General features: G+C 43.8%; 2 protein-coding genes across 2 annotated transcripts in view; both read left to right on the forward strand.

The window, feature by feature from the left end:
- LOC138786645 (zinc finger protein 271-like) overlaps nt 1–27,540 on the forward strand; it is a 125,795-nt gene that overhangs the window by 69,881 nt on the left and 28,374 nt on the right. The gene's annotated exons all lie outside the window — the stretch shown is intronic.
- Nucleotides 272–19,281, forward strand: LOC138787606 (zinc finger protein 665-like). The gene is made up of 3 exons (XM_069964947.1): nt 272–665; nt 2,231–3,372; nt 16,444–19,281. The coding sequence occupies exons 1-3, from the start codon at nt 272–274 to the stop codon at nt 17,284–17,286; spliced, it is 2,379 nt and encodes a 792-aa protein (XP_069821048.1). The 3' UTR covers nt 17,287–19,281.

Raw genomic sequence — 27,540 nt, forward strand, 5'->3', positions numbered from 1 at the left:
TGGAGGATCAGCAGCCCCTCCCATCAGCAGGTAATAGACAGGACTATATACACACCTCCTCTCTGTATTATCTGGATGGAAAGAATGAATTCAGTCTCTGTATGTGTTCCCTCCAGTCAGATCCAGTAAGAGAACAGCACCAGAGAGATGTCCCCGTCCTCTTCTCCCACAGGATCAGGATCAGGTAGATGGAGATGTTCCCTATGATCTGTACATCCCACCTGACTTCTCCTCCTGTCTGATGACTTTTACAATATTTCTCTCACATCTTATGAATCAGGGGGAAGATGGGAACTATACTGATGTTATAAACATAATAGTAAAAGAAGAGACAGATGACAGCGGTGATGAGCAGTATAAGGAGGACATCACCACAGAAAAGGATCCAAACTGTTTTTATGCTACAGACAAGATGATAAAAGAAGAGCTGACAGATGTGAGCTGTGGTGAGCAGTATATGGAGGACATTTCTACGGGGAAAGATCTGAAGTATATGAATGCTACAGAGACCGATATGAGCAGTGATGAGCAGTATAAGGAGGACATCGCAACATGGAAATATCTGAGCTATATGAATGCTATAGACGATTGGGGAAAAGAAAAAGAGACAGATGACAGCTGTGATGAGCAGTATAAGGAGGACATCACTACAGGTAACCGCCCAGGTGAGTAGTGACCACTAAATGCAGAAAACACTCACAGTTCTGTGTTGCTAGTCTTTCTGCTATGTATTCATACATAAAATTCATTCTCTGAATTTTCACAATATTTTAATGAAGAGCCAAAAACACAATACATATGCATAGTTATGTGCAAAATAATAGCAATGTGTTAAGAACAGCTGAGAAAAAGCTCATTTCTCATCATAGCATGTATCCCCATATACACAGCGGCACTGGAAGCGCTGCACATTCATCATAGCATTTATCTCCATATACACAGAGGCACTGGAAGCACTGCACATTTATCTCCATATACACAGAGGCACTGGAAGCACTGCACATTCATCATAGCATTTATCCCCATATACACAGAGGCACTGGAAGCACTGCACATTCATCATAGCATTTATCCCCATATACACAGAGGCACTGAAAGCACTGCACATTCATCATAGCATTTATCCCCATATACACAGAGGCACTGGAAGCACTGCACATTAATCACAGCATTTATCTCCATATCTCCCTTCAGAGAGGGAAGAATAAGGAGAATGGAGTAGGGCTTGAGGCGAGAGATTTCCTATTAGATACATTTCTAGTGGTATCGTGGAGTATCTAGACGTGTCCTGGAACCAATCCTGTACGACCTTCATGTTGGCAGCGGAGTTATATCATTTAAGGTCTGGAAGATTAAGCTGTAAACCTCACCTGTAACCCCTCCCCACCACTGAATAGAGATGAGGGAACCCGCCGGTTTTCTGGTTCGTATGAACCAGGACTCTCGGCGTCTGATTCCCGCTGTCTGCAGGCTTCATGCAGCGGGTGGATACAGCCTAAGGACCGCCTGGAAAACTGGGATACACTGGGATTCACTGAATTCCGGCCCCAGAAAACTGACATGTCAGTTATTTGCGGCCCCGTACAGGATCGCGGCCGGAGCGCATACGATGTGTATATGCTCCGGCCGGTATCCCATTGAATCTAAGGCATTGTTCCACCGCGCGAAAAGTACGGCTGTTGTTGCGTAGTGTGAACATAGCCTAAAGCAGGAGCACATTGAGCCAGGACAGATACTACAAGATGAGACAGATACTTGGCATTCGGCTCTGAGATTCAATGCATGCTGGGAGATGTCGTTTCACATCCGTCTGGAAAATGTAGTGAGCCAGTACCTTACCCTCCTGGTGTGATGTTTCAGTTGTGCAGTTGTGATGTGGTGGCTTTGGACTCCAGCACGGGCTGGCGGGACTGTTTGCAAGCCACCTAGAGAGCGGTCTCCTGGATCAGGTGTTCAAACTCCGTTCCATTGAAGTAAATGGAGCCTAATTGCAAACCACACCTGATCTGAAGACAATAGAGGGGGAAAAGTGGCCATGTTTTTGTAGCACTGGATAGCCCCTTTAAACCCACTTACACCCATTTAGCACCATGCGTGTCCTGGCTGTTGATTTTGTTGGTTGCTCATTACTTGGCTAAACCTAGTCATGAATTTTTTTTACCATCTTTCCATCTTTTCTGCAAAAAACATTAGTGATATAAGATTGTGATTATTTTTTTCTTCTTGGCAGCTGAGTGTCCCCGGAGATCAGAGGGACATCAGATATCTCCAGATATTACAGCAGATGGTCAGATCACACAGGATACATATGAAGAACCTTCTATTCCCCCAGATATACCCCCAGCCCCTCACAGCAAAGATCTGCCATCTCATCCTGTTATACAAGTCCTGGCTACTGATCCATCACAGACTGTTATACAGAATGAAAGTTACAGAAGGGATTTTGAGCCCAAAAGGCCTCATATAGGAAATAAGCAATTTTCATGTTCAGAATGTGGGAAATGTTTCAATAAGAAATCACATCTTGTGAGACATGAGGCAACTCACAAAAGAGAAAAACCATTTCCTTGCCCAGAATGTGGGAAAGGTTTTCCTGTAAAATCACTCCTGGTTGAACATCAAAGAGTTCACACAGCAGAATTTCCATGCCAAGAATGTGGAAAGACTTTTGATCGGAAAACGCGTCTTGTTGGACACCAGAGAATTCACACAGGGGAGAAGCCGTTTTCATGTTCACAATGCGGAAAATGCTTTACATTGAAATCAAGTCTGATTAAACATCAAAAAACTCACATAGCGGAGAAGCCATTTCCGTGCTCTGAATGTGAGAAAAGTTATATTCAGAAATCACAACTTATTAAACATCAAAGAATTCACACAGGGGAGAATCCATTTTCATGCTTAGAATGTGGGAAATGTTTTAATCAAAAGTCCAAAGTTATTCAACATCAAAGGATTCATACAGGGGTGAGGCCATTTTCATGCTCAGAATGTGGGAAATGTTTTATTGTCAAATCAGCTCTAATTAATCATCAAAGAACTCACACAGGGGAGAGGCCATTCTCATGCTTAGAGTGTGGGAAATGTTTTACTACAAAATCAAGTCTTGCTGAACATCAGAAAACTCATACGGGGGAGAAGCCATTTTCATGTTCAGAATGTGGGAAGTGTTTTAGCCTTAAATCTGCTTTGGTTAGACATCAGAGAACTCACACAGGAGAGAAGCCATATTCATGTTCAGAATGTGGGAAATGTTTTGCCATTAAATCAACTCTTGATGACCATCAGAAAACTCACACCGGGGAAAAGCCATTTTCATGTTCACAATGTGGGACGTGTTTTTCTAAAAAATCAAGACTTACTACACATCTAGCAATCCACGCAAGGAAAACGCCGTTAGCCAGCCCCCCATTAGGAAATTGTTTCTTTGTTGCATGTGAATTGTTGCACATCATATAACTAACACACTTTTATGACTAAAGGGATAAGCCGGAGCCAAAGCAGTCGGACTGCAGCTTATTCCTGCTGATCATTTGTCTGGCAGTTATTGAAGGTGTATGGGCTCTTTAAGGGGAGGAGCTTATGTGGATAGTCATTTTATTATTATAGTACATTGAAATACCGCATGTATTATACCGTGTCCAGGTCTGGAGACCTCACCTACAGAAGCATACTGATAACATAGAACGGGTCCAAAGACAAATACAAAAATGGTGGAGGGTGTCAGGCATAAACCATATCAGACAGTCAACCCCGTTTTTCTATAATGTAAGGCAATGGAAATGGATCAAAACGTATGGAATGCAACAGCGTCCCTTTTTTCCACCCATTATTTTTCATAGAACGGATACATTAAACAGATAGCAAAATCATGATGTGAACCTAGCCTTACTGAGCCTATTACACCGCTCAATAATCGTTTAGCAAGTGCAGCACAGGCATCGTTGGCGATGTCTGTGCAGCCCTTGCCCTAAACTGTATACATTACCTCTCCATGCTCTCCTCCTTCCCTCTAGTTTAGAGCAGTCTCTGGCTATGTTCACACAAGGTTTTTTCAGCTCCGTTTAAAATGACGTCCGTCATTGTGAATCTAAAATAACGGACATCAGTTAGCTGTCTGGCATTAGTGCAGTGACTGCTTTTGGTACATTATTCTAGTTTGGGGTTACTAATTGGACTTTGGTTGCAGCTTAATTGAAAACTCCATTGAATTTAATAGTAAAAACGGAGAAAGAACGTTGACTAAAGAAAAACAGCGTGTGAACAACTAATAAAAGACGTCCAAAAATAATAAACGTGAACATTATTTTGATATCCGCGGTGATAACGTTTGTTATTCAATACATTGTGTGCATTGGACGTCTGTCTTTCCATTGACTTCAATGCATTGCCATTGCAGTGAGTTAAATCGCGACAAAAAACAGACGTTATTTTAAATTGCAAAAGCGGCTGCCTTTTCTCTATTTTTGACGTTGTGTGAACATAGCCTCTGAGGCCGCAAATCACTGACCGGAACCACTGCAGCTAGTGATTGGGGGGGGGGGGGGGGGGACTTGACTTCCATTTCCTCGTACATCACTGTGTGGTTTCCTACCACGGGTGTTACTACTATATACACCCTACGTAAAAGCCTGTGGTGATGGAAGTCGTGATAGAGTTTCGCCGCTAGATGTTGCTATGTTAGATGTGTATATTCATATTGTTTATTTGTGTGTCACATGGTTCTGCAAACTAACAGGAATCTGTTCTTCTTCTCTCCCATCACCACTCTCTTTACCTCTTCTATTGCACTCTTCACCCACTCACAGCACACGTTAGTTATGCTGAGGAAGGAAGTCACATGGGTAGAGGAAGTGCATGGGTCTTTCGTGTTGGACATTGTAGAGGAAGGACGCAAGCTAGACAGCTCTCTACAGTGTATACAACAAATTGTAGTAGAACAGCACCGGCTGGATACAATAGAGTAGTAGTAGAGTGCACGCCTCACCAAACAGGATCCCAACCGTCCAATTTTGCTATTAGCTCTCTACAGTGGTCCTAACTGGGCCCTGGCCCTCTGCCAGGTCCCCATACCCTCAAAGTTCAGTCTTAGTCAGAACCCTGTATGGGTAGGAAGCAAGACAGGACACAGCTAACAGTTTTCTTATCAGACACAGCACTATGTACTGTTAAACCCCTTTTAGGAGAGGACAAATCAGAGACAACCTCAACCCACGCTGTGGACTAGAAGAATAACAGAGCAGGACAGTATCCACAAAAGCCACAGAGCTAGGAACTGATCCAGATAGAGCAAAGTTGCAGTAAGCCTAGGAACTCTATCTCGCAGCGCGTTTGTCAGCAGGGAACCCTCAGCATTCCACTCATCCCAGGTAACAAGGTCTGGGGCCTGTGTCACCCTTTAGAACGGTTCGGCCAAATCTTGTGGGCATAAGGTGGTGTGAAGACTAATCAAAGGTCAGTACACAGGCACAGGTGTTCTCTTCTAAGTATTCTTCTACCTCATCCAACATTCTGGCAGAGCACAGTACTACTTGGGTTGAGACTCTCACGACATCCTCCTCTCTGCTACTCTGCTTCTCTGTATCACTCAACCAGCTACCCAGTCAGCATGACTGTACTCTACACCGCATTCCTGTCGCAGATCCAGTTGTTGTATTGTCACGTATTTGCCTATCAAGTGTATTATCCAGTGCTTTATCAAGATAAACGTCCTAATTGTGTATCCTGCTGCAAGCACCTACTCTTCAGTAAAAACAACCTTATTTATGATAAAGAGACTCTGTGATCTTTCGCCTTACACCGACACAGCACACACCATAACCTTGGGACACTTTCCCTTTCTGTGGGTGGCAGATTCGATAGTCCGGGAGGGTCATAACACCACTCAGGTCACCCGTGATTCCACTAACCCAAGGTGTCCTGTAGCAGGTGTGCCATCACACCTGTGTGCCCAACCGGCACTGGCGTCATGATATAACACTTCAATGTCTGACTGTTTCTCGGCCAACCACCACCGAAGTAGAGTCACACCTGACCACCTAGCAAGTGACCGACGGACATAATAACATCATCACCGGGGGCTCACACCACAACTGTGTGAGCCGCTACCAGTAAAAAGACTTTTTTGTGTGTGTTTGGAGTGGTGAGAGGACCGCAGGGTTGTCCTGCAACTTGATGCCTGAAATGATGAGAGAGGTGTCTAGTAACAACGTCCCGAAATCTCTAAGAATTGAGCAGACCCACCACACATACGTCATAGCACACCTCCCCTCCTGGGACTCTGTGGCACCTTGACACAATCTCGTCATTAGTTTCCTGTCCTTTACATAAGATGGAGGGATTTGTCACAGAGGTGAAATGACTTATCCTTTTTTTTTTCTTTCAAATCAACTAGTGCCAGAAAGTGCCAAAGATTTGTAATTTACTTTTATTAAAACATCTCCAGCCTTCCAGTACTTATCAGCTGCTGTATGTCCTGCAGGGAGTGGTGTATTCTCTCCAGTCTGACACAGTGCTCTCTGCTGCCACCTCTGTCCATGTCAGGAACTGTCCAGAGCAGCAGCAAATTCCCATAAAAAACCTCTCCTGCTCTCCAGACTGGAAAGAATACTGGAATACTTCATGCAGGACATACAGCAGCTGATAAGTACTGGGAGATTTGCGATAGATAGATAGATAGATAGATAGATAGATAGATAGAGAAAGAAGTAAATTACAAATCTCTGGCACCAGTTGAAAAAAAAACAAAAACATTTTGGTGAACAACCCAACACTAAGGACTCTGTTATTTCTTAAAGGAGTCTGGTGATATTCTTATTAAAGTATTGTATTGCCCCCCAAAAATTATACAAATCACCAATATACACTTATTACGGGAAATGCTTATAAAGAGCTTTTTTCCCTGCACTTATTACTGCATCAAGGCTTCACTTCCTGGATAACATAGTGATGTCATGACCCGACTCCCAGAGCTGTGCGGGCTGTGGCTGCTGGAGAGGATGATCATGCTCTCCAACAGCAACAGCTCTGGGAGTCGTGAACACATACAGCTCAGCTACATGTACATTACACACATATACAGCTCAGCTACATGTACATTACACATATACAGCTCAGCTACATGTACATTACACATATACAGCTCAGCTACATGTACATTACACATATACAGCTCAGCTACATGTACATTACACACATACAGCTCAGCTACATGTACATTACACATATATACAGCTCAGCTACATGTACATTACACACATACAGCTCAGCTACATGTACATTACACACATACAGCTCAGCTACATGTACATTACACACATATACAGCTCAGCTACATGTACATTACACATACAGCTCAGCTACATGTACATTACACATATACAGCTCAGCTACATGTACATTACACACATACAGCTCAGCTACATGTACATTACACATATACAGCTCAGCTACATGTACATTACACACATACAGCTCAGCTACATGTACATTACACACATATACAGCTCAGCTACATGTACATTACACATATACAGCTCAGCTACATGTACATTACACACATATACAGCTCAGCTACATGTACATTACATATATACAGCTCAGCTACATGTACATTACACATATACAGCTCAGCTACATGTACATTACACATATACAGCTCAGCTACATGTACATTACATATATACAGCTCAGCTACATGTACATTACACACATACAGCTCAGCTACATGTACATTACACATATACAGCTCAGCTACATGTACATTACACACATATACAGCTCAGCTACATGTACATTACACACATACAGCTCAGCTACATGTACATTACACACATATACAGCTCAGCTACATGTACATTACACACATACAGCTCAGCTACATGTACATTACACATATACAGCTCAGCTACATGTACATTACACACATATACAGCTCAGCTACATGTACATTACACACATATACAGCTCAGCTACATGTACATTACACATATACAGCTCAGCTACATGTACATTACACACATACAGCTCAGCTACACGTACATTACACACATACAGCTCAGCTACATGTACATTACACACATACAGCTCAGCTACATGTACATTACACACATACAGCTCAGCTACATGTACATTACACATATACAGCTCAGCTACATGTACATTACACACATATACAGCTCAGCTACATGTACATTACACACATATACAGCTCAGCTACATGTACATTACACACATATACAGCTCAGCTACATGTACATTACACACAGGGCTCTGCTGCAGGCATATATAACACACACATACACAGCAGAGTCCTGCACACACTGAGCAGCAGCCCCTGATCATGTGACTCCTCCTCCTCCATGTGACTGATCACATGACTGTGACATCATGGCAGGTCCTGGAAGCACAGGGGAAGCACACGGCTCCTGTACAGCTCTGCAGGTGGAGGTACAGTATATATATATATATACAGATGAGTGTGGAGTCACATATGAGAACAGTCTTGTGATCAGTAATAGTTTCGGTCACTGTTATAGGGAACATTAGGAGGAGAGTTATCGCTCTGTATTATAGTCAGATTCTCCTTGTCGCCCATAGCAACCAATCACAGCTCAACTTTCAGTTAACACATTGTTCTAGTAAAATGAAAGCTGAGCTGTGATTGGTTGCTATGGACAACAGAGATAATTCCAGTATAAGACAGAATGATTAAACCCTTGTACGCCCCCGCAGGCTAGTCCTTAAAGGGAACCTGTCACCCCCCGTGTCGGGGTGACAGGCTCCCGACCCCCGTTAGACTCTCCTGTCATTCTCTATGAGCGTTGGACTCATCTCTCAGCGCGCGCGTCGGGCTGCAGCGGCTGAGATCTTCATCACCCGACCACCTCCAGAAGCGGGACCCGGCGGGATTAGGTAAGTATAGGGGGCTCTAACGGGGGGTGACAGGTTCCCTTTAAAAGACAACTCCGGCCAAAACTATTTTTTAATATGTTATTACTTCTGGAAAGTTATACAAATTTCTAATGTACATTAATTATGGGAAATGCACATATAGGGCTATTTCTCTTAATTTAGTAGATCAGGGAGACTTCAAATTCTCTGAAATACCGTGATGTCACAAACCAGGGTGTAATTCCTAAGGAGTGTCCAGCATGGGGCGCACTGTATATAGAATTCAATGAGTACCATTGACTTCTATATATATAGTGTGCCCCCTGCTGGACACTCTATAGAATCAATTGCTGTGTATGTAAATGTAATATACAGTATGTTTTTGATGGAATACTTTGGGGAGCAAGTGTCCTGCTCCCCAGAGTAATCCATAAATGTATTCAATCAGTGCATTTGGAGGGCACCGAGCAGGGAGGGAAAGAGGAGCCTGTGCATCTACCTCCCCCCTCCCTCCCTGTTTGGTGCTGGATATATATGCACAGTACTACTACTCCCATCATCTGCTCATACTATGAGCAGATGATGGGGAAGTAGTACCTGTGCTATCCCCATTACATATCTGCTGCCAACACTACACAGCCGCTCATCACAAGGGCTTCAGCATGCCCACTCCTCCTACCCCTCCCAGCTTCCAATTTCTAACTATCCCGTCGCCGCTCTCTGCATTCACATACCGACTCCCGATCCGCACTGACCAACAGTGTATGCCGGTTGGGGCAGGAAGCACCAGGAGCGCTGTGCTCCCTGCAGGGTGGGGGAGGGTGGCATGCAGTGCGGACCGGGAGCAGGTATGAGGCAGCAGAGAGCGGCAGCCGGCGCCGGGATAGTTAGAAATTGGAAGCTGGGAGGAGGGGGCATGCTGAAGCCCTTGTGATGAGCGGCTATGTAGCAATGGCGGCCGCAGAGATGCAATGGGGATAGCACAGGTACTACTCCCCCATCATCTGCTCATACTATGAGCAGATGATGGGAGGAGTACTACAGTGCATATGTGGTGAATGTGGCGGCGGCGGTGGGGAGGGGGGTGGTTGGTCTGTTTGGTGATGGCCCTGGTACTACTCCCACATCATCTGCTCATACTTTGAGCAGATGATGGGAGTAGTAGTACTGTGTATATATGTCCAGCACCGAGCAGGGAGGGAGGGGGGAGGTAGATGCACAGGCTCCTCTCTCCCTCCCTGCTCGGTGCCCACCAAATGTACTGATTGAATACATTCATGGTATACTTTGGGGAGCAAGGACACTTGCTCCCCAAAGTATTCCATAAATGTATTCAGTCAAAAGAAATTCCAATGGAGTGTCAAGCAGGGGGCGCACTATATATAGAAGTCAATTGTACTTATTGACTTCTATATATAGTCCGCACCTTCTGGACACTCCATTGGAATTACACCCTGGTTCGTAAGGTCACGGTATTTCAGAGAATTTGAAGTCTTCATGATCTACTAAATTAAGGATGAGCTGAGGTCACTTAAAGGGGTACTCCGGGCTGGGGTTTTTTTCGCCTATGGCCGGGAGGAGGTGGATGAGGGCAATGACATCCGCTTACCTCTCCGGTTCCAGCGCCATGTTCCGGTCCGCACTGCCCGGCCACTTCCTGGTCACTGACGCGGCTTGAGATGTGACGTTTCAAGTCCGCTCAGCCAGTCAGTAGCATATCACCCCCCCTTCCATTTTGTAAATAAAACACATAAAAATAATAAGATTAATTAACATATTATATGTTGTAACGTGCGTAATTACCCAAAATATAAAAATAAAACAATATTGCTCCCGCATGGTGAACGGTGTGAACAAAAAGCGGTAAAAAACGCCAAGATTGCAGATTATTTATTACATTTTAGCAGCCATTGATGGTCGCCCGATGTGTTTCCGTAAACCGTATACAGTCCCCTGTGTCCTCCATTATCTGAGCTGTATAATACACAGGGGAAGCTTATTACACGGCTGATTAATGATAATCTGTGTAAAGTGAAGATTCGGCTTATGGAGGCAGCTGAGGGGTAATGTCACTGTGCTGAGTGGCTGCTCACTGGTGACTGTACGAGGGAAGGAAGGAATTCACCTCCACCATTGTCTTCTATGGAGCAGCGACTCCTCATAACACAGAACAGCCCAATATTCTCATAACAGGAAAGGAACCGAGGAAACCATCAGATTCTCTAATATAGATGAGTATAAGAGAGAGGAAACATATAGCATTTTAACACAACCAATGTCTCCTATAAAATCCCCTCAAATATTTTAGTATTTTATCACCTTTAATTGTATTTTTATATAGTGTTTAGTACTGACTTGTTTTTTTTCTTCTCAGCTCCTAACACTCCAGGATCCTCTGCTGATATCTTCTGTATAAGAGACCGACCCATCAACCATGGAGAGAGACAGAGACAAGATGGCCGAGAGGATAATAACCCTCACCCTACACATACTCTTCCTGCTTACTGGGGAGGTGAGGGATTCTGGGAGTGATGTCATCATGACATCATTCTTATCTATGGAATAACAGATGGATAGGACTGGAGAGGTGAGGGATTCTGGGAGTGATGTCATCATGACATCATTCTTATCTATGGAATAACAGATGGATAGGACTAGGGAGGTGAGGGATTCTGGGAGTGATGTCATCATGACATCATTCTTATCTATGGAATAACAGATGGATAGGACTGGAGAGGTGAGGGATTCTGGGAGTGATGTCATCATGACATCATTCTTATCTATGGAATAACAGATGGATAGGACTGGAGAGGTGAGGGATTCTGGGAGTGATGTCATCATGACATCATTCTTATCTATGGAATAACAGATGGATAGGACTGGAGAGGTGAGGGATTCTGGGAGTGATGTCATCATGACATCATTCTTATCTATGGAATAACAGATGGATAGGACTGGGGAGGTGAGGGATTCTGGGAGTGATGTCATCATGACATCATTCTTATCTATGGAATAACAGATGGATAGGACTGGAGAGGTGAGGGATTCTGGGAGTGATGTCATCATGACATCATTCTTATCTATGGAATAACAGATGGATAGGACTGGAGAGGTGAGGGATTCTGGGAGTGATGTCATCATGACATCATTCTTATCTATGGAATAACAGATGGATAGGACTGGCGAGGTGAGGGATTCTGGGAGTGATGTCATCATGACATCATTCTTATCTATGGAATAACAGATGGATAGGACTGGAGAGGTGAGGGATTCTGGGAATGGATGGAGTGATAGTAATGTGTCTCTCCATACACAGGATTACACCGTAGTGAAGAAGTCCTCTAGTGGGCGCTGTGGGGCCCCTGGGTGTGAAGGATGGGGAAGAACCCTGAGCCCAATCCCGGGGCCCCTGATACATGAGGAAATGGAGGAAGAGAAGATCCTAGAAGTCACCAACAAGATGGTGGAGCTGCTGAGTGGAGAGGTGAGACTGTGGCTGCTGGGAATGCTGGGACATTATACAGTAACACCACTGGAGGGGTGGGGGGGATGACTGTGTGATCATTGTGTGTGTCAGGTTCCTATAAGGTGTCAGGACGTGGCGGTCTATTTCTCCATGGAGGAGTGGGAGTATGTAGAAGGACACAAGGATCAGTACAAGGATGTGATGCTGGAGGATCAGCAGCCCCTCCCATCAGCAGGTAATAGACAGGACTATATACACACCTCCTCTCTGTATTATCTGGATGGAAAGAATGAATTCAGTCTCTGTATGTGTTCCCTCCAGTCAGATCCAGTAAGAGAACAGCACCAGAGAGATGTCCCCGTCCTCTTCTCCCACAGGATCAGGATCAGGTAGATGGAGATGTTCCCTATGATCTGTACATCCCACCTGACTTCTCCTCCTGTCTGATGACGTTTATAATATTTCTCTCACATCTTATGAATCAGGGGGAAGATGGGAACTATACTGATGCTATAAACATATTAGTAAAAGAAGAGACAGATGACAGCGGTGATGAGCAGTATAAGGAGGACATCACTATAGAAAAGGATCTAAACTGTTTTTATGCTACAGACAAGATGATAAAAGAAGAGCTGACAGATGTAAGCTGTGATGAGCAGTATATGGAGGACATTTCTACGGGGAAAGATCTGAAGTATATGAATGCTACAGAGACAAATATGAGCAGTGATGAGCAGTATAAGGAGGACATCGCAACATGGAAATGTCTGAGCTATATTAATGCTACAGACATGAGGGGAAAAGAAAAAGAGACAGATGACAGCAGTGATGAGCAGTATAAGGAGGACATCACTACAGGTAACCGCCCAGGTGAGTAGTGACCACTAAATGCAGAAAACACTCACAGTTCTGTGTTGCTAGTCTTTCTGCTATATATTCACACATAAATTAATTTGTGAAATAAAATGTCACATTGTTATAGGCAATAATCCATGATAATTCTTTCTATGAATTTTCACAATATTTTAATAAAGAACCAAAAACACAATATATAATGTATAGTTATGAGCAAAATAATAGTAATGTGTTTAGAACAGCTGAGAAAAAGCTCACTCCTCATTAAAGCATTTATCTCCATATACACAGAGGCACTGGAAGCACTGCACATTCATCTCCATATACACAGAGGCACTGGAAGCACTGCACATTTATCTCCATATATACAGCGGCACTGGAAGCACTGCACATTCATCATAGCATTTATACACAGAGGCACTGGAAGCACTGCACATTCATCATAGCATTTATCCCCATATACACAGAGGCACTGGAAGCACTGCACATTCATCATAGCATTTATCCCCATATACACAGAGGCACTGGAAGCGCTGCACATTCATCATAGCATTTATCTCCATATACACAGAGGCACTGGAAGCACTGCACATTCATCTCCATATACACAGAGGCACTGGAAGCACTGCACATTTATCTCCATATATACAGCGGCACTGGAAGCACTGCACATTCATCATAGCATTTATACACAGAGGCACTGGAAGCACTGCACATCCATCATAGCATTTATCCCCATATGCACTGGAAGCACTGCACATACATCATATAAATTATCCGCATATACACTGCAGCACTGGAAGCACTGCACATTTATCATAGAATGTATCTCCAAATACACAGAGGCACTGGAAGCACTGCGTATTCATCATAGCATTTATCCCCATATACACAGAGGCACTGGAAGGACTGCACATTTATCTCCATATACACAGAGGCACTGGAAGCACTGCACATTCATCATAGCATTTATCCCCATATACACAGAGGCACTGGAAGCACTGCACATTCATCATAGCATTTATCCCCATATACACAGAGGCACTGGAAGCACTGCACATTCATCATAGCATTTATCTCCATATACACAGAGGCACTGGAAGCACTGCACATTCATCATAGCATTTATCCCCATATACACAGAGGCACTGGAAGCACTGCACATTCATCATAGCATTTATCTCCATATACACAGAGACACTGGAAGCACTGCACATTCATCTACATATACACAGAGGCACTGGAAGCACTGCACATTCATCTACATATACACAGAGGCACTGGAAGCACTGCACATTTATCATAGCATTTATCCCTATATACCCAGAGGCACTGGAAGCACTGCACATTCATCATCATTTGGGGGCAGGTGCTGTGGGAGGGCATTAAACAAATATAACAAGTAGGAACTCCCTATTATGTGATGGAGTGGTACTGCCATTAAAGGGGGAATTCATGTATCCAAGTCGGGCGTGCTAGGCCTGTAAGAAGTAGAGCTTCAGATTTTTTCAGTATTGATTTTGAAACCCAATATGGCTTCTACAGTTGCGATTGTGGAGCTGGGGACGTGAGCAGATCATCCGCAAATGCAGTAAGTTTTAGGGGTACGGCGAAAAATGTAATACCTTGGAATGTAAACCAGTTATATAAATGGCGTATGAGGGGGTCGAGGGGGAATTTAGAGTGTAAGGTAGTCCTACTGACCTGAGTTGATACACGGTAGGGTTGGTAATGTCTGGTCACAACTAGGTAAAATGCGTTCACCTTATGTGTCCCACCACTGGTGATTCCAAACTTAAGTTAGTTAAAGGGGTATTCCGCTTAAGAAAATGTAACCCTATTGAATCCCCACCCATGATCTAAGCCTGTGTGTAGTAGGTTTCTAGCACATGAATTTGGTTGTTTGTCTGCAGCACATCCTGACTCTGTTAAAAATCCAACTGGTCCACTTCCTGGTCTCCAATCCTCTGTCCTCCCCCTCCCTTCTGAGACCAAAGTCACATGATTTGTCTCTTCTGTTACCACCAGGCAAGCTGTAAACCTCACCTGTAACCCCTCCCCACCACTGATATCACACCAATCAGTAAGCACCTGGCCAAGGTCAGGGAAAAAACAGAACAGTGACAGCCTCCTGAGCATTATGGGGGAAAGGAAACACATTAGTTTTATCCCTTTCTCTAATCTATGTAGATAGATAGATCTTATGTTTACAGTGTAAAGCAGGAGCACATTGAGCCAGGACAGATACTACAAGATGAGACAGATACTTGGCAGTCGGCTCTGAGATTCAGTGCATGCTGGGAGATGTCGTTTCACATCCGTCTGGAAAATGTAGTGAGCCAGTACCTTACCCTCCTGGTGTGATGTTTCAGTAACTGGGGGTGTTAGTCCCTTCAGGTGCAGTTGTGATGTGGTGGCTTCGGACTCCAGCTTGGGCTGGCGGGACTGTTTGCAAGCCACCTAGAGAGCGGTCTCCTGGATCAGGTGTTCAAACTCAGTTCCATTGAAGTAAATGGAGCTTAATTGCAAACCACACCTGAACTGGAGACAAGAGAGGGGGAAAAGCGGCCATGTTTTTGTAGCACTGGATAGCCCCTTTAAACCCACTCACACCCATTTAGCACCATGCGTGTCGTGGCTGTTGATTTTGCTGGTTGCTCATTACTTGGCTAAACCTAGTCATGAATTTTTTTACCATCTTTTCTGCCAAAAACATTAGTGATATAAGACTGATTATTTTTTTCTTCTTGGCAGCTGAGTGTCCCCGGAGATCAGAGGGACATCAGATATCTCCAGATATTACAGCAGATGTTCAGATCACACAAGATACATATGAAGAACCTTCTATTCCCCCAGATATACCCCCAGACCCTCACAGCAAAGATCTGCCATCTCATCCTGTTATACAAGTCCTGGCTACTGATCCATCACAGACTGTTATACAGAATGAAAGTTACAGAAGGGATGTTGAGCCCAAAAGGCCTCATATAGGAAATAAGCAATTTTCATGTTCAGAATGTGGGAAATGTTTCAATAAGAAATCACATCTTGTGAGACATGAGGCAACTCACATAAGAGAAAAACCATTTCCTTGCCCAGAATGTGGGAAAGGTTTTCCTGTGAAATCACTCCTGGCTGAACATCAAAGAGTTCACAAAGTAGCAAAGTCATTTTCATGCCAAGAATGTGGAAAGACTTTTGATCGGAAAATGCGTCTTGTTGGACACCAGAGAATTCACACAGGGGAGAAGCCATTTTTATGTTCACAATGCGGAAAATGTTTTCCTATGAACGCAAGTCTTATCAAACATCAAAAAACTCACGCAGTGGAAAAAGAATTTTCATGCTCAGAGTGTGGGAAATTCTTTTCATTGAAATCAAGTCTGATTAAGCATAAAAAAACTCACATAGCAGAGAAGCCATTTCCATGCTCTGAATGTGAGAAAAGTTATATTCAGAAATCAGAACTTATTAAACATCAGAGAATTCACACAGGGGAGAATCCATTTTCATGTTCAGAATGTGGGAAATGTTTTAATCAAAAGTCCAAAGTTATTCAACATCAAAGGATTCATACAGGGGTGAGGCCATTTTCATGCTCAGAATGTGGGAAATGTTTTATCGTCAAATCAGCTCTAATTAATCATCAGAGAACTCACACAGGGGAGAGGCCATTCTCATGCTTAGAATGTGGGAAATGTTTTACTGCAAAATCAAGTCTTGCTGAACATCAGAAAACTCATACGGGGGAGAAGCCATTTTCATGTTCAGAATGTGGAAAGTGTTTTAGCCTTAAATCTACTTTGGTTAGACATCGGAGAACTCACACAGGAGAGAAGCCATATTCATGTTCAGAATGTGGGAAATGTTTTGCCATTAAATCAACTCTTGATGACCATCAGAAAACTCACACAGGGGAGAAGCCATTTTCATGTTCACAATGTGGGACGTGTTTTTCTAAAAAATCAAGACTTACTACACATCTAGCAATCCACGCAAGGAAAACTCCGTTACCCAGCCCCCAGTTAGGAAATTGTTTCTTTGTTGCATGTGAATTGTTGCACATCATATAACTAACACACTTTTATGATTAAAATGATAAGCCGGAGCCAAAGCAGTCGGACTGCAGCTTATTCCTGCTGATCATTTGTCTGGCAGTTATTGAAGGTGTATGGGCTCTTTAAGGGGAGGAGCTTATGTGGATGATCATTATATTATTATAGTACATTGAAATACCGCATGTATTATACTGTGTCCAGGTCTGGAGACCTCAACTACAGAAAGATACTGATAACACAGATCGGGTCCAAAGACGGCTACAAATATGGTGGAGGGTTTGAGGTATAAAACATATCAGAAAGTCAACCACATTTTTCTATGTCAAAACGTTTAGAATATAACAGCATCTGTTTTTACCATTTATTTTTTTATTTTTTATAGAACGGATATATTAAAAAGATAGCAATATTGTCATGTGAACCTAGCCTTACTGAGCCTATTACACCGCTCAATAATTGTTTGGCAAGTGCAGCACAGACATTGTTGGCGATGTCTGTGCAGCCCTTTCCCTAAACTGTATACATTACCTCTCCACGCTCCCGGTCTCCTCCTGCTCTTTGCTTGCTTCCCGGAGCCGTGGATGCAGCTTCAGAGCAGTCTCTGACTATGTTCACACAATGTTTTTTCAGCTCTGTTTAAAATGACGTCTGTCATTTTGAGTCTAAAATAACGGACGTCATTTAGCAGCCTGGCCTCCCCTTAGTGCATAAGTGACAGCTGTTGGTACAATATTCTAGTTTGGTTACTAATTGCCCTTGGGATGCGGCTTAATTGAAAAGTCCATTAAATTTAATAGTAAAAACTGATAAAGAACGGTGGGTAAAGAAAAACTGTGTGTGAACAACTAATAAAAGACGTCCAAAAATAATTCTCCTGATTATTATTTTGACGTCCGCTGTGATAATGTTTGTTATTCAATACATTGTGTGCATTGGACGTCTATCTTTCCATTGACTTCAGTGCATTGCCATTGCAGTGCGGCGGCAAAAAACGGACGTTATTTTGAATTGCAAAAGCGGCCTCCTTTTCTCTATTTTTGATGTTGCTTTTGAGGCCGCTCAGCCAATCACTGAGTGGGACCACTGCAGCCAGTGATTGGCTGAGCGAGACCGTGATTGGCTCAGAGACCGATCTGCGACTATGGCCGCAGCTGCAGGAAACTCGCAGATGGCAGGAGAAGACCGGGATCGTGGAGAGGTAACGTAAAACAGTTTACACGTAGCGATGCGCAGTCGGCGGCCGATGATTTTGGTGTCGGACCATTTGACAGGATCAGCCGACGATCGTTGTCTCTATCACATGGAGCCTATTTCGCCCGATTATCGCTCCATGTACTGATACATTACGTTAATTCTATAGTAAAGCTTTTATTGAGAGAATTTGGGTATACGAAAATCAAAAAAATTAAAAGAGGAAGGGGGGGGGGGGGTAAATGCAGAGGATAAACAAGAGAACAGTATTGCAAGTAAGATGTATTAAAATCAAAGCATGTCCAGCAAAATCCTGGTTTAAACATCACTGTTATACATAAATGAGGGCAAAAGACTCATGTGTCATTCCTTAGAATCAGGACCCCCCCACCAAGTGAAGGGGAGGGGGAGATAAGGAAAAGAGATCACACATTTTGTGAAAGTCGATTGAGCGTTTGGTCCTAGGCCACATAAGGGACAGGTTTGGGTAGAGACAATAGGGGACATTCACTATTGAGTCTAAAACAATTGCAATTTTTCTACAAAGTATTCATCTGTTTTTTCCCAGCCAAATTGGACCAATTTAAGAAAATTTGTGAATAGAACATTCACGGAAAATTGTGCAAATTCACCTGGTACTGACCAGACGTAGACCCGCACCAGGCACTCAAAACAGGCAGATTTAAAAAGTTGCATCTGCTTTCTTTGTTTTTTTTTCCCTATTTTTTCTGCTTTATTTCTCTCTTTTTCTTTGTTTTAATGTTTATTTATTAGCATTCATGTTACTGATTTCCTGGGCCCTAGTTAGGGGGCTATTTAGGGTGCGTTCACACCTACAGGATCTGCAGCAGATTTGATGGTGCAGATTTGATGCTGTGTTCAGTTATTTAAATGAAATCTGCTGCAGATCTGCTGCGGATCCGCAGCAGAAAATCAGCTGCAGATCCTGTGGGTGTGAACGCACCATTGGGCTGGGTTCACACTACGTATATTTGAGGCTGTATTTGTGAGGCTGTATAGCAACCAAAACAAGGAGTGGATTGAAAACACAGAAAGGCTCTGTTCACATAATGTTGTAATTGAGTGGATGGCCGCCATTTAATGGCAAATATTTGCTGTTATTTTAAAACAACGGCTGTTATATTGAAATAATGGAAGTTATTTACCGTTATATGGCGGCCATCCACTCAATTTCAACATTGTGTGAACAGATCCTTTCTGGGTTTTCAATCCACTCCTGGTTTTGGTTGCTATGAGGACCTGACATGAGGACCAAATACAGCCTGAAATATACATAGTGTGAACCCAGCCTTAAGGAGGATTGTAACCGAGCCTGAGCAGTTAAAGGGAATGTGTCACAAAGAAAAAAAAAAAAAAGGAAAGTGTTGAAATTGCATGTTTTTTTTTGTTTGTTTTTTGTTAATTTATATTTTTTTTAAAAATATTTTATCAAATATTTTGCAGCCTTTTTTTTGTGATATCGAACCTGTGCTAATTTTGGAAAATTGTCCGACAGTGCAGTTGTTGTTTGCTTTTGTTTTATTACTTTCTGGATTTCTAACAAATGTTTGCCCATCAAATACTGGTTAATAAATAGAACTTAGACCAAAAATAGGGGGGAGGTTGACTTCCATTTCCTCAGTATCACTGTATGGTGTCCTACCACGGGTGTTACTACTATATACACCCTTCGTTTTTTTTTTTTCTTTCTGTGACCCTTCGTAAAAGCCTGTATTTATTGTACTTGTTTGGTGATGAAAGTAGTGATAGAGTTAGCCACTAGATGTCACTATGTTAGATGTGTATATTCAGATGCTGCACAGCTGAAGAGTGTAAAGGGTTATTGTTCATTTGTGTGTCACATGGGTCTGCAAACCAACAGGAATCTGTTCTTCTGCTCTCCAATCATCTCTCTCTTTACTTCTTCTATTGCACTCTTCACCCACTCACAGCGCACATTAATTACACTGAGGAAGGAAGTCACATGGGTAGAAGAAGTGCATGGGTCTTTCGTGTTAGACATTGTAGAGGACGGACGCAAGCTAGACAGCTCTGGGCCCTGGCCCTCTGCCAGTTCCCCATACCCTCAAAGTTCAGTCTTAGTTAGAATCCTGTATGGGTAGGAAGCAAGACAGGACACAGCTGACAGTTTTCTTATCAGTAACGCTACACAACTCTATGCATTGTTAAAGGACAACTCCGGCCAAAACTATTTTTTAATATGTTATTATTTATGGAAAGTTAGACAAATTTCTAATGTACATTAATTATGGGAAATGCACATATAGAGCTATTTCCCTTAATTTAGTAGATCATTGAATCTTCAAATTCTCTGAAATGCCGTGACGTCACGAACCAGGGTGTAATTCCAATGGAGTGTCCAGCAGGGGGCGCTCTATATATAGAAGTCAATAAGTACCATTGACTTGTATATACTGTATAGTGCGCCCCTGCTGGACACTCCATTGGAATTACAATGGTTGTGTATGTGAATGTAATATACAGTATGTTTTTGATTGAATACATTAATGGAATACTTTGGGGAGCAAGTGTCCTTGCTCCCCAAAGTATTCCATAAATGTATTCTATCAGTACATTTGGTGGGCACCGAGCAGGGAGGGAGAGAGGTACTGCTGCTGCCACATATACACAGTACTACTCCTCCCATCCTCTGCTCATAGTATGAGCAGAGGATGGGGGAGTAGTACCTGTGCTATCCCCATTACGCCGCCGCCGCACAGCTGCTCATCACAAGGGCTTCAGCATGCCCTCTCCGCCACTCCCCCTCCTCCTCCCAGCTTCCAATTTCTAACTATCCCGCCGCTCTCTGCTCCAACATACCTCCATACATACCACCGTGCTCCCTGCGGGGTGGGGGTGCTTCCTGTCCCCGGCCGGCATGCAGTGCGGACCGGGAGGCGGTATGTGGGAGCAGAGAGCAGCGGGATAGTTAGAAATTGGAAGCTGGGAGGAGGAGGGGGAGCGGCAGAGGGGGCATGCTGAAGCCCTTGTGATGAGCAGCTGTGCGGCGGCAGCGTGATGAGAATAGCACAGGTACTACTCCCCCATCCTCTGCTCATACTATGAGCAGAGGATGGGAGGAGTAGTACTGTGTATATGTGGCAGCAGCAGCACCGAGCACCTCTCTCCCTCCCTGCTCGGTGCCCACCAAATGCACTGTTTGAATACATTTATGGAATACTTTGGGGAGCAAGGACACTTGCTTCCCAAAGTATTCCATAAATGTATTCAATCAAAAACACTGTATATTACATTTACATACACATCCATTGTAATTCCAATGGTGTGTTCAGCAGGGGCGCACTATATATAGAAGTCAACCCCTCTCAGGAGAGGACAAGTCAGAGACAACCTCAACCCACGTCGTGGACTAGGAGAATAACAGAGCAGGACAGGATCCACAAAAGCTAGGAACTGGCCCAGATAGAGCGAAGTTGCAGTAAGCCTAGGAACTCTATCTCGCAGCACGGTTGTCAGCAAGGAACCCTCAGCATTCTGCTCATCCCAGGTAACAAGGTGTGAGGCCTGTGTCACCCTTTAGGACGGTTCGGACAAATCTAGTGGGCATAAGGTGGTCAATACACAGGTACAGGTGTTCTCTTCTTCTTCTTCTAAGTATTCTTCTACCTCATCCTCCAACATCCCGGCAGAGCACAGTACTACTTGAGTTGAGACTCTTACGACATCCTCCTCTCTGCTACTCTGTATCACTCAACCAGCACGACTGTACTCTACACCGCATTCCTGTCGCAGATCCTGTTGCTGTATTGCCAAGTATTTGCCTATCAAGTGTATTATCCAGTGCTTTATCAAGAGAAATGTCCTAATTGTGTATCCTGCTGCAAGCACGTACTCTTCAGTAAAAACAACCTTATTTATGATAAAGAGACTCTGTGATCTTTCGCCTTACACCGACACAGCACACACCGCAACCTTGGGACTCTTCCCCTTTCTGTGGGTGGCAGATCCGATAGTCCGGGAGGGTCACTATACCACTCAGGTCACCCATGATTCCACTAACCCAAGGGACCCCATAGCACCCCTCCCCTCCTGGGACTCTGTGGCACCTTGACACAATCGCGTCATTAGTTTCCTGTCCTTTACATAAGATGGAGGGATTTGTCACAGAAGTGGAATGACTTATCCATTTTTTTTCTTTCAAATCAACTAGTGCCAGAAAGTGCCAAAGATTTGTAATTTACTTTTATTAAAAAATCTCCAGCCATCCAGTACTTATCGGCTGCTGTATGTCCTGCAGGAAGTGGTGTATTCTCTCCAGTCTGACACAGTGCTTTCTGCTGCCACCTCTGTCCATGTCAGAAACTGTCCAGAGCAGCAGCAAATTTCCATAGAAAACCTCTCCTGCTCTCCAGACTGGAAAGAATACTGGAATACTTCATGCAGGGCATACAGCAGCTGATACGTACAGGAAGACTTGTGATTTTTCTATTTAATATAAGTAAATTACAAATCTCTGGCACCAGTTGATTTGAAAGAAAAAAAAACATTTTGGTAAACAACCCAACACTAAGGACTCTGTTATTTCTTAAAGAAGAAGTCCGGCGGAATTTTTATTAAAGTATTGTATTGCCCCCCAAAAGTTATACAAATCACCAATATACATTTATTACAGGAAATGCTTATAAAGTGCTTTTTTTCCCTGCACTCTACTACTGCACCAAGGCTTCACTTCCTGGATAACATGGTGATGTCACTTCCTGGATAACATGGTGAGGTCACTTCCTGGATAACATGGTGATGTCACTTCCTGGATGACATGTTGATATCACGACCGGACTCCCAGAGCTGTGCGGGCTGTGGCTGCTGGAGAGGATGATAGCACTGAGGGACACAGGGCAATGAGCATCCCCCTGCCATCCTCATCATCTTCTCCAACAGCCACAGCCCGCACAGCTCTGGGAGTTGGTTCGTGATATCACCATGTTATCCAGGAAGTGACATCACCATGTTTATCCAGGAAGTGACATCACCATGTTATCCAAAAAGTGACACCACCATGTTATCCAGAAAGTGACAGCACCATGTTATCCAGGAAGTGACATCCCTATGTTTATCCAGGAAGTGACATCCTCATGTTTATCCAGGAAGTGACATCACCATGTTTATCCAGGAAGTGACATCACCATGTTATCCAGGAAGTGAAGCCTTGATGCAGTAGTAACTGCAGGGAAAAAAGCACTTTATGTGCATTTCCCGTAATAAGTGTATATTGGGGATTTGTATAATTTTGGGGGGCAATACAATACTTCAATAAAAATTTTCGCCGGACTTCTCCTTTAACAACGGCCATTATTCCACAAATGACGTACATTGTTTTGAAATAATGTCCATCATATGGGTGCAAAACAGCCGTAAAGTGACATTGTGTGGTTGTGGCCTATTAGTGAACAGTTAGGGCCTGTTCACACTTTGGAATCAGCACCAAAATTCCACTCAGAACCTGCGTCTGCCGACTCCATGCTGAATCCCGCCTGCTTTCTCTTTATATAGAAGGCCTTGTGTGTCTCCACTCTCCCCACCTCTCTGCTCAAAGAATTGACATGTAAATTCTATGAGCGAGGAGGCTCAGAAAGCAGAGGCGCACAAGGCCTCTCATTGAAACAAAAAGCAGATGGGATTCGGCGCGGAGTCCGTGGGAAGTGTGAACAGGCCCTAACTGTTCATTAATAGGCCACAACCACACAATGTCACTTTATGACTGTTTTACACCCTTATGACGGACATTATTTAAAAACAACATTTGTGGAATAATGGCCGTTTTTTTAAATAACTGTTGTAAAAAAAAAAAAGTCTGTAAAACAGCCAATAAAAGGCGATGTGTGGTTATAGCCACAGGCTGGGTTTAAAAAAAAAAAGTGACTATAAAAACAAGCATAGCCGTGCCGCTTTGACAGGGAAAAAAATTACATTAAAATGCTGGTAAAATTTGCAATTGTGAACAATAAAAATGAGTAAAACTCTTGCTGTATTTTGCTGCGACCTATAAAATAAAGATAACATTATAAACAGCAAAAAAAATTATTTTGTTCATTTTCTAAAAACACAGCTAGCTTCTTGCAAAAACAGCTCCACCCCTGTGCTCAGGTTGTGTGTGGTACTACAAATAAGCTCTGTTCACGTTAATGGAAGTTAGCTTAGGAACCCCACACCTAAGTGCCACAAGAATTGTGCTGTTTCTGGAAGAAAGAGGCCATGTTTCTCTAAGCCTGGACAACCCCTTGAACCCGGCCCACCGTTACTGCCTACTTTGATGATCTGCTCTAAATGGCGGCCCCCAACTGGGTAACGTTCCCTACTCTCACTAAGGGAAGGGCCCATCGGGTAGAATAGTCCACAGTCAGGCTCAAACCAACAGAACCATCAAAGGCAAAAACTACCCATGGAAAACAATACTAAAATACAAATCAGGAGGAGGAACCGAGCCGAACCAAAGACAAGCCGGGACGATCGTGGGAAAGGCGTAGTAACAAAACCAGAACCCAAGAGGTATAGTGACATGTCTTTTGGCGGACGGCAGATTCCACATGAAGTTTTATGTGCGGATTCCGTAGTGTGCACACACATGCTAGTGATGGGGCAGAGCACACACGGTCACAAGCGTTCGCCTCCAGCTGTCAGCAGTGATCTCCCACCATACGGGTCAGCGACCTGTGGCTGATATTATCGTTCTTTTCAGTCTCCGGGTAGTATGGTGGCTCAGTGGTTAGTAGTCTATACAGCAGCATGGTGGCTCAGTGGTTAGTAGGGTATAGGGCAGTACGGTAGCTCATTGGTTAGTGTATATGGCAGTATGGTGGCTCAATGGTTAGTATATATGGCAGTATGGTGGCTCAGTGGTTAGTAATGTATAGGGCAGTACGGTGGCTCGGTGGTTAGTAATGTATATGGCAGTATAGTGGCTCAGTGGTTACTGTATACGGCAGTATGGTTGCTCAGTGGTTAGTAGTATATATGGAAGTATGGTGGTTCAGTGGTTAGTAGTGTATACAGCAGTATGGTGGCTCGGTGGTTAGTAATCTATACAGCAGTATGATGGCTCAGTGTTTAGTTTATACGGCAGTATGGTGGCTCAGTGGTTAGTAATGTATATGGCAGTATGGTAACTAAGTGGGTAGTGTATATGGCAGTATGGTGGCTCAGTGGCTAGTAGTGTATACGTCAGTATTATGGCTCAGTGGCTAGTATTGTATACAGCAGTATTATGGCTCAGTGGCTAGTAGTGTATACGGCAGTATGGTGGCTCAGTGGCTATTAGTATATACGGCAGTATGGTGGCTCAGTGGCTAGTAGTGTATACGGCAGTATGGTGGCTCAGTGGCTATTAGTATATACGGAAGTATGGTGGCTCAGTAGCTAGTAGTGTATACGGCAGTATAGAGGCTCAGTGGCTAGTAGTGTATACGGCAGTATGGTGGCTCAGTGGCTATTAGTATATACGGCAGTATGGTGGCTCAGTGGCTAGTGGTGTATACGGCAGTATGGTGGCTCAGTGGCTAGTAGAGTATACGGCAGTATGGTGGCTCAGTGGCTAGTAAAGTATACAGCAGTATGGTGGGTCAATGGTTAGTAATGTATATGGCAGTATGGTGGGTCAGTGGTTAGTAAAGTATATGGCAGTATGGTGGGTCAGTGGCTAGTGTATATGGCAGTATGGTAACTAAGTGGGTAGAGTATACGGCAGTATGGTGGCTCAGTGGCTAGTAAAGTATACGGCAGTATGGTGGGTCAGTGGTTAGTAATGTATAGGGCAGTATGGTGGCTCAGTTACTAGTAGTGTATACGGCAGTATGGTGGCTCAGTGGCTATTAGTATATACGGCAGTATGGTGGCTCAGTGGCTAGTAGTGTATACGGCAGTATAGAGGCTCAGTGGCTAGTAGTGTATACGGCAGTATGGTGGCTCAGTGGCTATTAGTATATACGGCAGTATGGTGGCTCAGTGGCTAGTAGTGTATACGGCAGTATAGAGGCTCAGTGGCTAGTAGTGTATACGGCAGTATGGTGGCTCAGTGGCTATTAGTATATACGGCAGTATGGTGGCTCAGTGGCTAGTAGTGTATACGGCAGTATGGTGGCTCAGTGGCTAGTAGAGTATACGGCAGTATGGTGGCTCAGTGGCTAGTAAAGTATACAGCAGTATGGTGGGTCAATGGTTAGTAATGTATATGGCAGTATGGTGGGTCAGTGGTTAGTAAAGTATATGGCAGTATGGTGGGTCAGTGGCTAGTAGTGTATATGGCAGTATGGTAACTAAGTGGGTAGAGTATACGGCAGTATGGTGGCTCAGTGGCTAGTAAAGTATACGGAAGTATGGTGGGTCAGTGGTTAGTAATGTATATGGCAGTATGGTGGCTCAGTTACTAGTAGTGTATACGGCAGTATGGTGGCTCAGTGGCTATTAGTATATACGGCAGTATGGTGGCTCAGTGGCTAGTAGTGTATACGGCAGTATAGAGGCTCAGTGGCTAGTAGTGTATACGGCAGTATGGTGGCTCAGTGGCTATTAGTATATACGGCAGTATGGTGGCTCAGTGGCTAGTAGTGTATACGGCAGTATGGTGGCTCAGTGGCTAGTAGAGTATACGGCAGTATGGTGGCTCAGTGGCTAGTAAAGTATACGGCAGTATGGTGGGTCAGTGGTTAGTAATGTATATGGCAGTATGGTGGGTCAGTGGTTAGTAATGTATACGGCAGTATGGTGGGTCAGTGGCTAGTAGTGTATACGGCAATATAGTGGCTAGTAGAGTATACGGCAGTATGGTGGCTCAGTGGCTAGTAGTGTATACGGCAGTATGGTGGCTCAGTGGTTAGTAGTGTATACTGCAGTATGGTGGCTCAGTGGCTAGTAGAGTATACCGCAGTATGGTGGCTCAGTGGCTAGTAGTGTATACGGCAGTATGGTGGGTCAGTGGTTAGTAATGTATATGGCAGTATGGTGGGTCAGTGGCTAGTAGTGTATACAGCAGTATGGTGGCTCAGTGGCTATTAGTATATACGGCAGTATGGTGGCTCAGTGGTTAGTAATGTATACGGCAGT

This window comes from Dendropsophus ebraccatus, chromosome 3, assembly GCF_027789765.1.
Source record: "Dendropsophus ebraccatus isolate aDenEbr1 chromosome 3, aDenEbr1.pat, whole genome shotgun sequence".
Lineage (NCBI taxonomy): Eukaryota > Metazoa > Chordata > Amphibia > Anura > Hylidae > Dendropsophus > Dendropsophus ebraccatus.